General features: G+C 41.7%; 1 protein-coding gene across 7 annotated transcripts in view; it reads right to left on the bottom strand.

Moving 5' to 3' along the window:
* ESYT2 (extended synaptotagmin 2) overlaps nt 1-13782 on the bottom strand; it is a 172652-nt gene that overhangs the window by 24878 nt on the left and 133992 nt on the right. For 6 of the 7 annotated variants that reach the window (XM_056519550.1, XM_056519552.1, XM_056519557.1 and 3 more), the window contains exons 12-14: nt 12373-12462; nt 10476-10571; nt 4404-4466 (exon numbers count right to left, since the gene is read on the bottom strand). In XM_056519550.1, coding sequence (XP_056375525.1) covers nt 4404-4466; nt 10476-10571; nt 12373-12462 — 249 coding nt within the window. The remainder of the gene's footprint in view (nt 1-4403; nt 4467-10475; nt 10572-12372; nt 12463-13782) is intronic. The other variant, XM_056519553.1, reaches the window with a different exon arrangement.

The raw sequence follows: 13782 nt of genomic DNA, 5'->3' as shown, positions 1-13782 counted from the left end.
AACTCCCAGCTTGCCCTGACATCTATTGGCTGTCAGGGCATACTGGGAGTTGTAGTGGTAAAAGAACTGGAGGCACCCTGTGCAAATCGTCCCTCCCCCCCCGAACCCTGCTGCGCAACCCTCTCCCCTCCAAAATAGACATACCGAAGTGCAGGACAGTCCACTACAGCTCCCAGCTTGCCCTGACATCTATTGGCCCTCAGGGCATGCTGGGAGTTGTAGTGGTGAAAGAACTGGAGGCACCCTGTGCAAATCCACCCCCCCCCCCCCCCCAAAGTAGATATACCAAAGTGCAAACACCGGCAGCAGCGACGCGTATATGCCGGGAGGCGGGGCCGGCGTGCGAGGCCAGGGAGCCAGTGCGCATCTTCTGTTCTCAATGCTCGCTCCCGCCTGTCTGATTTACAGGCAGGGGGCGAGCGCAGCCTGAATGAATTAGGACAGATTGCCCGGCCGGCATCGGTCCGAATTCAGGCGTGTCGTCACGCCAGGCTGCAGCCAACCACTAGGAGGGAGACCCCTAGTGGCCGGTTTTCAAATGTAAAATACACACTGTTGATTAAAAAAAAATAATAATAAATAAATTACACTATATTAGAGATGTGTTGTAGTACATAAGTGCTACAACATATATATATATATATATATATATATGTATATATATGAAAAAATAAAAAGTTGGTGACAGTGCCCATTTAAAGTTACTTCAGCCTTCGGATCAAGTCCCACCCCCCTCCTTCCCTTAATGTTTATTTATTTTCCTCTTTTATTTCCTTACCTTTATTTTGTTGCGATGTTTATAGGGGGGGTTAGTCGCCAGTTTAATGCAGGTGGACATAATATTCTTTATTCTATTATTTTATTATTATATTTACTTTATTGTTAACGGTTTTTACTTTAAATAAACATTGCGGCCCTATTTCACCACTAAATTTGTTATATGACTTTATTGGTTAGTCTTACATGCGAACTATTGGTTCTATGTTTCCATGTACAACCGGATCAGACACGGCGTAATAGTTTTCCAGTAGGGCCTGTAAGGGGTCCATCAAAGTTCTAGTTGTTTTGAAAGCAGAGAAGGACTGCATGCTGCCTGATTCTTACCAACAAAAATGATAGAAACCTTGATGGGACCACTGAAGAAGGCTCAAACGTGAATGATGACTGATCTGTAGGAGATTTTACTTAAAAGGGGTACTCCGGTGGAAATTTTTTTTTTTTTTTTAAATAAACTGGTGCCAATGACTTCTATTAAAAAATCATAATCCTTCCAGTACTTATCAGCTGCATTATAATAGAAAAAAAATTCAAAAAGAAAATAACTTCCTTTGTGTCTGTCCACAGTGCTCACTGCTGACACCTCTGTCCATGTCAGGAACTGTCCAGAGCAGGATTGGTTTGCTATGGGGAATTGTTCCTGCTCTGGACAGTTCCTGACATGGACAGAGGAGTCAGCAGAGAGCACTGTGATCAGACTTAAAAGAAATTCAAAAAGAACTTTCTCTGTATTATACAGCCGCTGATAAGTACTGGAAGGATGAAGATTTTTTAATTGAAATAATTTACAAATCTGTTTAACTTACTGGCATCAGTTGATTTAAAAAAAAAAGTTTTCCACCGGAGTACGCCTTTTAATGTTAATGTACGAGATTTCGAGAGAAATTTATGAGCAGCTCCTAAGAAGTTCAAGCTCTCTATACGTCATGGTATCGGTGGAAGTGTGAGATCATCCATGTGGTGTACGTACAGTTTTCGGCTTTTTTGCTTTTACATTAAGAGTACATAGGTTTTCCTTTAGTTTCTCACTTTTTTAGAATAAGTATGTGTTCTTTAGTTCAGATAGTCTTATGTGTTGTGTTATTACATTCAATATAAGGCAATCATATGAAATATACTGCCAAATGTAGAAATCACTGTGCCAAAAAATGCTAAATTCCTTATGTTCAGGTTACTTAATAAACTGATCGTAACCAAATTGTATATTGTAAGTGTATGTTCACACGGTAGGAAAATAAGCAGAACGTCCGCCCGAAAACATTCCACACATTTGAAAGTTCCAATAAGTGCAAGGACCTTTTGGAAATGCGCTGTTTGATTGATGGCAATACATTTCCGATTAAAATCCAGAGAAAGAATAGATAGGTCTATTCTATCTGCAGATGCCGGAATCAGGTTTCTCCACAACAGAAACATCTGCCACGGAACTTTCCTCGTGTGCTCAGATTAAAATCAATGGGACTCTGCTGCAGAGAAATGTCCATGTGGAAAATTCCGGCCTAATTCTGCACGGACATTCCGCCATGTGAACACACCTTAAGTAAGGTGATGGGAACTCAAATCAGGCCAGAGATTGCCATGAATTACACGTCCACATGGGCTGAAACAGGTTATAGATTCTACTCTAATTTTGCAGGCGGAAGATCTGCCGCATACCATGTTGTGAATAAATGTAGATTTATCTATGTAGATTAGACCTGTAGTCTGGATTTTAGATCTAATATGTTGCTAACTTCTCTTTTGGATATGTGGCACATTTCCTGCAGATTTTTTTTTTTTTTTTTTGAAGATGACCCTGTGGCTTCTTCTGATCTTTTCAGCAAATACTTGTATTTTCCATTAAATAACAATCCATATTTTCTTATAGATCTGTGTTGTGCAGATTCTGGTATTCTAACTACAAATGTATGACTAAATAGACAACTGGGTGTTAACACTTGGGGCGACACATCCTTCTGTACAAACATGTGATGTGCATCTGACCGTGATTAATTTAATGGTCCATGACTGATCAAGTCTTGCGGAGGCTCAGCAAACCAGCGCTGATCACAGATAACAGCGCTCATTATCTGAAGCCCGTCGGGGACTGTAACAGAGGAACGCCTCAACACGGGGCTATAAGAAAAGATGCTCTAGAAATCTATTTCCTGTGGAATACAAGTATTTGCTAACAGACAGGTCTGGAGAGGCCGCAGGTCCTCGCTTAATTGGAAAGTTAAAATCCCCAATAAATCTGAAGTGAAATGTATTGTTGAAGATTATGCTGGATACCCAGAGCAAAATTTGGAAATGCAGCTCTTAAGCCCTTTTTTCCCCCTTGCATACAGGAAAAATGAGCTGTGGTATATCCACAACAAAATCCCCGATTTTCCACCTGCAATTCTGGGCAGAAAATCTGCAGCTTATATGCCTTGTGTGAATCTACCCTAAAGGATCTGACTAAAGCTGGCCACGCATTAAAATAATAGGATTATCCAAGAATAGAAAAACAGACCTAATTTCTTCCACCAGCACCACTCTTGCCCTCAGGTTGTGTGTGGTATTGCAGCTCAGTTCCATTGAAGTGAATAGAGCCACGTTGTAATACCACACACAAACTGAGGACAGGTGTGGTGCAGTATATTTTTTTTTTTTTTTTTGAAGAATTCAGCTTTGTTTTTCTTATCCTGGATAACCCCTTTTAGCATCAGCCAAATCCACAGATATAGAAGGGATCAGGCAACCATCTAAGGTGTATATGGTAGTCCCCCGACTTTTCTTCAATGGCAGATATCAGGTAAGAGAATGGTCAGGATTGGATTTCAACTACCCGATCCTTTTTGTTCTAATTCTTACAGTAGCCGACATGTTCGCAGGCCCATTCGTTTTCGCCCTCCTCTCTATATCCTATATTAGCCTTTAGCTTTACCTTCATGTGAGCAGGATATCTAATGCATGCCCTTTATACTGCACATTGTTCATGCACCTTTTATATATGTATTGAGATGTATAAAAGGAAGACAATGCCTCCCGTGACTCTGTTATCGCCTATTATGGGAAAAGCTTTCAGCAGGTTAATAACAAAGCATCAAGAACCTATCACTGACCCATAGAGGCGGCAGCGGCTTTGTATGAGGAGCCAATGTTATCACTGGTATCCATGCTATCAATCCACGGAGAACTGACACCATCGTTCGTGCACGCGGCGGCCATCTTTGTCTGTTCACTATTCATAAGTGATTCGGTTTAGTGCCTTACCCACTGTGGGTGTGTGATAGCCCATATGGCATACTCGTGCCTACGTGCTCGTTGTCGAATGGGTAAAAGTGCGCATGTTTTATACATATAGGGGGAGATTTAACAAAACCTGTCTAGAGGAAAAGTTGCTGAGTTGCCCATAGCAACCAATCAGATCACTGCTTTCATTTCTGAAAAGGCCTCTGGAAAGTGAAAGCAGCGATCTGATTGGTTGCTATGGGAAACTCAGCAACTTTTTCTCTGGACAAGTTTTGATAAATCTTCCCCGTATAGTTTTTTTTTTTTTTTTAACATAAGGTTTTTTTTTTTTTATTATTATTATTATTTTTTTTATATATTTATCCTTTAATCTCCCAAAAAAATAAAAGGATTTAACTGGATTGTTTTACCTTTTTAGCTTTGTCAAGAGCAGACTTCTTCATGCCATCCTGGTTAAGTTCTAATGGATTATTCTTATAACGGAAAAAATGAACACACTCAGGGTTAATAAACCAAAGCTATGGAGGATGCTCTAGCAGGTTAACCACGGGACGACAAAAGGGGGCACAGTACGAAGGTAACAAAATCGGGGAGGGGAACATATCGAGACGAGACATGACGCGGACAAGAGGAGAGAGAGATGTTCCAAGGGCAGCAACGGCAAAATAAAGACACAATCGTATCTCTGTAAGGTGCAACAGAAAATTGGTTAATTTCACATGGTAAAAAAAATAAAAAAAATAAATAAAAATAAGAACAGGGACATCTCCATCTTATGAGGCTACACCAGAGTTCTTACCTTAAAATCTGTAGCTCAGTCTGAACTATTTGGTCATAGGTTTAGAACAGTGGTTTTTAAAGTGTGGACCTCCAGCTGTGGCAAAACTACAACTTCCAGCATGCCCGGACAGCCGTTGGCTGTCCGGGCATGCTGGGAGTTGTAGTTTTGCCACAGCTGGAGGTCCACAGTTTGAAGATCACTGTTTTAAGGGAAAGTTTCACTTCTGGAACCAGACTCAAAAGTACGTACTGCAGCATCCCATCAATTCCTTATGCAATGATAACATATGGACTGCTGGGAAAGGTGTTATTTCCAATTGGGTACGTTCACACTAAGGAATTGACAAGGAATCATTTTGGACAGGAAATTCGGCAAATCCGCTATCTTCTGTTTGGGGCAAAATTGGCGCAAAATTTGAAGAGGAATTTCAAGGTGAAATCTGGAGAAGGATCAGTACTACAACCACAAATAGGCTGGCTCAAAATTCTCCTTAAAATGGTTCCACTTCAAATTTATTTAATCTGGGAAAAATAAAGTCCTATTGACGTTCCATCTTCTGCGGAATACAATTCAGAGTTGGGAAGTAGAAAGCGACCTGGCACTGCTGCTTCACACACTTATAACACCGATCCCATTAGACACAATAATGCAGCTTGTCTTATAGTGCATAGATATAGGTGGTGCTAGACTTGTCAGAAATGCAGTCCACAATGAATACAATAGTTGAAGAAAAAACAAGTGCACTCACCACTACGGAGTTATTTGATATACGAAGACATCGGTGCAGGGGGATAATATCAAAGTGGTGTCCAGCGGGCTACGGAACGGTTTCGCACAAACTTGTGCTTCTTTAGGCCCCTTAATGAAGCACAAGTTTGTGAGAAACGGTTCCGTAGCCCGCCGAACACCATGTTGAAGTGGTGAGTGCACTTGTTTTTTCTTCAACTATCCAATTCAGAGTTGGAATTTCATCTTACCTTACGAATGGTCAATAGAACTTTCATTCAAGGCAAATTGGAGCGGAATACTGGCACAGAATTACGCAAGTAAATTCCTTGTCAATTCTCCAGTGTGAACATACTGTTAATCAGTGATAACCTGATGGGAGTTGTAGTTTTGTGACAGCTGGGGACACACACTGCTTTAAAATTATATGAAAGGGACTGTCCAGTCTGAGCCAGATGTCCCCAGCTCTACCCATAGCGATTGCCAGGTGACACTAAAGTATGGTAAGTGTCTCCTAACTACCACTCGAATTTGGGACTAAAAGAGTGGTACTGAATAGGAGCTGAGCTGCAGTAACCCTGCATGGCCACTACACAGTGCACACAGCTGTCTGTTTCCGGCACAGTTTTGTGGCTCTGGCAAACAGCCGATCAGCGGGGGCGCTGGGTATCGCCACCCCAACGACTAGATATTGATGGCCTAGGAGGGGTAATCAATAAATAGGTCACCCTTTTAGTATGTGAAGTCACAATGGACAGTTGCTTTAAAAAGAAAACTTATGTTATGAGAGCCACCAGAAATGCAGATAGCGGGAAAAGCCAACCATATTAATATAGAATTTTAAAACAAAAATAGAGAGACAGAAACACAGCCGCACATCCACAATTTGTATTTTGCTTCTCAGCATAAATTCAAAACACTAACAGGTTGTTATTATACATTTTGATCAAAAAGTACAAGCCCACTCGCCACGTCAAGGCCACCTATTCAGAGTGGGTCCCTAACCTAACATTGGCGTAGCGCCGGGTGGCGGCCACCACCACCGCAACACAGGAGGAGTGACCCAGTGGCCAGGCAGCTCCACTGCTGCCAAACCAAGCCCCTGGCATCCGGGCCACTCCACCCCACAAACAAAGCATCACAGTAACAATGACCGCCGCAGAGCACCAGACCAGTGTGAAACCTACTATGTGCTCCCTGCCAGAGGACTGGAAGAATGCTAGGAGGAAACGCCAATGTTGGGTTAGGGACCCACTCTGAATAGGTGGCCTTGACGTGGCGAGTGGGCTTGTACTTTTTGATCAAAATGTATACTAACAACCTGTTAGTGTTTGAATTCATGCTGAGAAGCAATCAGATCAAAATACTAATTGTGGATGTGCGGCTGTGTTTCTTTTTCTCTATTTTTGTTTATATATAGTTCCTTGGGAAAATATTCAGGAAAACACAATGTATTCATTTACATAAATGATCACTTTGGGCTAAGGAGTCCAGTTGCCAGCCTTCCTTGTAGTGTGATTGCTCTCAATCAATGGGTGGGACCGCTCAATGACCTCATAAGCTCAGAAAGACTAAAAATGTAAATAAATATATCATATTCCTTAACAAATACATTACATGAGAAAGATTCAGCAGAACATGTAAAGTAAATTACATTTCTGCTCGTTCTGAGCTTATGAGTCCAAGGGGTGGTCCTAGCCATTGATTGAGAGCGATCACACTTCAAGAAAGGCTGTCAATCACTGAGTAGGACCGCCCACTAGACTCCTTAGCCCAAAAGAGCATTAATGTAAATGAATACATTACGCGTTCTACTCCATCTCTCCCCATTAAATTATATATCAATCTGATCAGCTCCTCCTGCTTTATAACATCAGCATGCATGATGAACATGACAGTTTTGCATTAAAGAACTGCATCATCACTAAATCATATTTAGGGTATGTTCACACATGTATATTTTCTGCTGCAGATTTTCCGTAGCAGATTTTTCTACCCACTAAAGTCAATGGGCAGCAAATCTGCAGCAAAAATCTGCATGTTTGAACGTACTCTGAAAGGAGTTTTACTTTAAAAAAATTGGCATTTCTTGCTTTTGGTGCATTTCTCTTAAAGGGGTACTCCGGTGAAAACCTTTTTTCTTTTAAATCAACTGGTGCCAGAAAGTTAAACATATTTGTAAATTACTTCTATTAAAAATTCTTAATCCTTCCAGTACTTATTAGCTGCTGAATGCTACAGAGGAAATTCCTTTCTTTTTGGAACACTGATGACATCACGAGCACAGTGCTCTCTGCTGACATCTCTGTCCATTTTAGCAACCGTGCATAGCAGATGTATGCTAAGGGTAGCATGGTGGCTTAGTGGTAAGCACTGCTGCCTTGCAGTGCTGGGGCCTTGGGTTCAAATCCCACTAAGGACAACAATAAATAAATAAAGACTTATTATTATTATTATAACATCAGCAGAGAGAACTGTGCTCGTGATGTCATCAGAGAGAATTCCAAAAAGAAAAGAATTTCTTCTGTAGTATTCAGCAGCTAATAAGTACAGGAAGGATTAAGATTTTTTAATAGAAGTAATGTAAAAATCTGTTTAACTTTCCGGAGCCAGTTGATTGAAAAGAAAAAAGGTTTTCACCGGAGTACCCCTTTAAGGTAACGGACATCAGATCACTGACAACGATATAAAACTGCCTTATCTGTGGTTCTAAAAGGGTCCCAGGTGGAACAGTAGGCCCAGTGTAAACCAATTGAGCACAAACTGGAAGTTCTTAAATCAGAACATACAACATAGATGGATTATTGCTTAGTGTCACTCATAACATTAATGTCATTGTATTGAGGACATGCTGAAAAACATGCAATGTATACACACATGCATGTCTATTGCAGCACTCGGCAGCCGCCACCAGGAAACTCACAAATAATGTCCTATACATGGAGGAGGTGTTCTCGCAAAAGATCAGTCCAGAAGCTTTCCTCTCTTTTAAGTAGCCACAACCCAAATTCCCCTCATAGATACTCTTGGAAGATGAGAATGAGGGCAAGGAAGCAAAAGGATGGCCAAAGCGAAGCAAAACATCATTATAATACAATAAGCATGTGAGCAAACAAACAAGTAACATGGATGATCTGAACGAAAACAACGATGGGACAAGCAGAATTTGGACAAATAATACAGACCGAAATGGAAAAGCTGCGAACGGCGTGAAATGGTTATTAATTAACTGCAGATAAGAAACGAGACATGATTGAATCTTTACGACATGTAACATGGAGAAGTGATTGAGGATCAAACGTAAATCAGATGGACTTAAAAGGGGTACTCCGGTGGAAAACTATTTATTTTAAATCAACTGTTGCCAGAAAGTTAAACAGATTTGTAAATTAGTTCAATTTAAAAATCTTAATCCTTCCAATACTTAGCTGCTATATGTTCCACAAGAAGTTATTTTCTTTTTGAATTTCCTTTCTGTCTGACCACAGTGCTCTCTGCTGACACCTCTGTCCATTTTAGGAACTATCCAGAGTAGGAGTAAATCTCCATAGAAAACCTCTCCTGCTCTGGACAGTTCCTAAAATGGACAGAGGTGTCAGCAGAGAGCACTGGGGTCAGATAGAAAGGAAATTCAAAAAGAAAATAACTTCCTGTGGAGCGTATAGCAGCTGAGAAGTACTGGAAGAATTAAGATTTTTAAATAGAAGTAATTTACAAATCTGTTTAACCTTCTGGCACCAGTTGATTTGAAAAAAAAATAAAAAAAATTTCCAGGGAAGTACCCCTTTAATGCCTCCCATGGGGTTGTCTGGGGACAATTATAGGAGGGTCAGTCACCAGGCTGGTATGATGATCAGAATCAGCGTTTCCCGACCAGGGTGCCTAAAGCTGTTGCAAAACTACAACTCCCAGCATGCCGGGACAGCCGAAGGCTGTCCCGGCATGCTGGGTGTTGTAGTTTTGGAACAGCTTTAGGCACCCTGGTTGGGAAACACTGATCTGGATTGTCAGCTCAATGGTCAATATCTGATCCAATAAGAGGGAATCAACCCATAACTATTGTTATTCTAGTATTTTTCTACATTTTCCATTTTTTTCTGTAAATGTCTGTAAATAATTGCAACATATTTTATCCTACGGCGATAATCCCTGTTAGAAGCAGCCCTTCTTGGGGATAAAATTCTTATAATATGGGGACGTAATACAGTAGCACACAGAGTATTTTATAGGGCCGTGTGGGTTCTTTGTACCTGAACTCATCTAATTTAGTGTCCAGCATTCTGCTAATACATTAAAGGGGTTGTCCTGCGAAAATGATATCCCCTATCCTGTGGATATAGGATCATAAGTACCTGATTGTGGGGGGGGTCCGACCGCTGGGACCCATGAGACCGGACCCTAGAGCATGTGCTGTAATATTCATATGGGAGCATCGAGATAAACAAGTGCGTCGGACCCCCCGCGATCAGACACTTATCCCCTTTTCTGTGGATATAAGATAAGATCCATTTTCCTGTTAAAGGGGTTGTCCATTTTTAATGGACAACCCCTCTAACAGCCCTGACTCAAACACACTAATCCTCATATACGTTTTCCTTCCTTTGGCCAACCTGTATCCCTAATAATGCTGCATGCTATATCGCTTGTGATAATGCCCATGGTTATAGGATACATAACAGCCTTACCACATGATAATAAGGGGATTGTAAACAGGGTCCGAAACTGCACATTGCTAGAAAAGCTCCTTACAATTATACATTGTCCCAAACTCAACTACCGCGTCAAGTATTTTCTATGGACTTTCATAGATCATGCGATGTGTATATGGTGTGCAAAATATTAACAATAGGAATACAGGAGGAATTCTCTCTTCTGACAATGAACTATTACTGACTGCACCTATGAAAGGAATATTTTAAGAATGGAGACAAAAGCCAGATGGGAAAACCAATACCTAGAGACAGATGGTACTTACAGGCAAATTTCTGGCTGAATCCAGGTAGAGAATAAGCAGAGCCGCAGAAAGGCCGTCGTCTGCCTGGTCCTTGTCAGCTTTAATGCTGGTCAGTACCTACATAAAAAAATAAATAAAACCACTTACATCAAAAACCTTTAGCTTTTTAATATATATATATATATATATACACATATACATACATACTAGGGATCGACCGATATCTATACTCTGTGGAGGTTAGGGCCAATAGCTGATAACTTATACCGATATAAGTTATTGGCTATTTATTTTAAAATCTCCCCCACCTGCCCCCACCCCGGCGAGACCGCTGCAGATCATTTATTTAAAGCAGGCGCCTTAAATCAATGAACTGCAGCTGCTTTTGCGGTGCCAGAGACCGCCACCGCCCGCTTCTCTCCCCCTGCCTGTCCTGGGGTCCTCCTGAGTTCTATCCCCGCCACCGCGTCCGCACCCCCCACCGCCGCCCCATTGCCTCCCCCATTCCCGGGGTCTGCCCTACTTCTGGCTCCGGCTGCATCCTCCTGAGCTGTCACTGTGCGCACTGATGGTGACGTCGCGTTAAAGACGTCACTTGTCATTGCGCAGCGTAGCGTAACACAGGACACCGCAGGAGCCAGAAGTAGCGCGGACCCCGGGAACAGTAAATTATAAAACCGGGAATGGGGGAGGCAATGGGGCAGCGGCGGTCTCTGGCCGGGGCTGTTCGGTGGTGGGGGTGCGGTGGGCGGGGCATTATCAGATTATCGGCAAGGTAATTGCCGATACCGATAATGTCCAAACTCATGAATATCGGCCGATATTCATGATTTTGGACATTATCGGTATCAGCAATTACCTTGCCGATAATCTGATAATGCCCCGCCCACCGCACCGCACCCCCGATACATACTAGGGATCGACCGATATCTATACTCTATACCGATAGTCGGTCGATCCCTAATATATATATATATATATATATATATATATATATATATATATATATACACACACACTAATCTTACATCTACATCAGAAAAGGCCAATAAACCCCCCCCCCAAAAAAAAAATAAACACCTTTTGACATGTCCTAGAGACATGTGAAAGGTTTTGATCGGGGTCTGAGTGGTCATTTGATTAATGATCATTCAAACAAACCTGTTTCTCTCTCCGCTCTGTATGACCAAGACATTCCCATACAGTATCGGTGAACAGACACGGAAAGAATGTGCTAAGCGCGCACTTTACTCTGCTCATTTTGCAGATGGGTCGGGTTTTGAACACTAGGACCACAACCGATCAAACCTTGTACATGTCTCCACCATATTTCAAGTAATTTAAAAGCACTCGTCCATTTAAAGAATAGTGTCCACTATTCTAAGGCAGTGTTTCCCAACCAGTGTGCCTCCAGCTGTTGCAGAACAACAACTCCCTGCATGCCTGGACAGCCAAAGGCTGGGAGTTGTAGTTTTGCAACAAACTGGGGCACACTGTTTGGGTAACACTGTTCTAAAGCCGCATGGAGCCTATACAGACCCTTTACTACAGAGCAGTACAGCCTCCGGGCACTGCTGTATAGGTTTTCTTGTATGTAAGTAGCAATGCTTTGAGTGAAAAATTATTCTATACACATTCCAATGGAGTCCAATGAAGAAAGTAAATTTTTTAGCTATTAGATTTGTACAGAATCCAAAAGAAAACAAATTTACTTTATCTCTCTGTCTTTGATCTTCATAAGGAGATACACAGAGGGTCACATACCCACATTTGGAAGCCCTATAAGGCTCTGTACAAACGCCATACTACAACAGAGCACTTACAGTTAAAAAAATAAATATATATATATATATATAAAAAAAAAAAATTGAATTTTTTTATCCCTATTTTGGGGTTGCCACCTGCAATGCGTACATACCTTGTCCAGGTTCTCAGTGGTGGACTTAGGGGTAAGCCACTCTAGCTTTAAATGGAGTTTTCCAGAGGTTGCTTCATCGAGAACAAACCACTAAAAAGAAATAAACCAATAAAGTCACACTTCTTTCTTTTTTCTTTCGTTTTTTATTTGCCAATATAATGCACCTGTTCACATACTTAGAGGTACTTAAACTGATGCAGGACAAGTGTTAAGAGTCCTGTTTTTTTGTGTTGGAAGCAGATTTAGAAGCTTTTAGAATCAGTTTCAAAATTTCTCTCTAAAATAGAAAAGTTGGCCAATCCACTATAATGTACAGATATTTGGTAACTAGCTGATAAATGCACAAGCACATCTGTAAAAACAAAAAACAAAAAAATATTTCGAGGCCCCAATAAAGGAGTGAAATGGTGATACCTGATAGGTATTTGCGTGAGTGGGGGTCAGACATATGTATCAACTCCCCATCTGGTTAGCACAACATTAAAGAAGCACTCCAGTGTTTTTGTCTGCCCATATAATGCTAACTCATCACCAGTATTCCTGCATTGTCATCTGTTTAATTCTAGCTCAGCAGCATCCATGCATTGTATTACTGCACTAAGTCATGTGATCTCCAGTCTAACTAACCAGAAAATAAATGTGCAGACCAGATGTAGTCTCTCCTCTGTATCTACTTCTTGTAAACTACAGAATTACACCAGAGATGCCTCCTGGCAGCTCTAAATCTCCCCATCCAGCTCCACCCTTCTCGTTCCTCTGTATGTCTCCCCATGCACAGAATACTGATGAAGATAGCATGTCAGACCATTTAAAAAAAAAAAATTTCTATAGTGCCTGGGCTGCCTGAAAATAAAACAATAAACATAACTCACCTGCCTCAGCTCCCTCAGTGTCCCGATATCTCACTCCGCTCCTCCACCAACGTCCTCTTCGTGGTCCGGCCGCGGTAAGCGTGTCACGGAGTCGGTCTGCAAATCGCCGGGCAAATCAATGTCTTGCCTTGGCCTGTGATTGGTGCATTAAGCCACGGCATTGGTCGCCTAGGCTCAATGCATCACACTACCTCCTAGCCTATTGCCGGCTTACGCGGGACATTGCTGTGGCAAACACTGCGGTTGCAAACAGGCTCCGTGACACGCTTACCACGGCAGGACCATGAAGAAGACGGCGGTGGAGGAGTGGAGGGAGATACCGGGACACTGAGGGAGCTGAGGCAGGTGAGTTATGTTTATTGTTTTATTTTCAGGCAGCCCAGGAATTATAGAAAAATGTTTTACCCGGAGAGGACTTATTTAAGAGACCAGTTAAGCAGTGATAGTAATTAAGTCCAAACGATGATTAGCTGCAGAGTTATACATCTGCCTTGATCACACTGCCTCTCTGTGCAATTTCTGTAGTATGCCCTGTGCG

The sequence above is a fragment of the Hyla sarda genome, chromosome 5 (assembly GCF_029499605.1).
Source record: "Hyla sarda isolate aHylSar1 chromosome 5, aHylSar1.hap1, whole genome shotgun sequence".
Classification (NCBI taxonomy): Eukaryota; Metazoa; Chordata; class Amphibia; order Anura; family Hylidae; genus Hyla; species Hyla sarda.
This window is presented reverse-complemented; position numbering and strand designations above follow the sequence as displayed.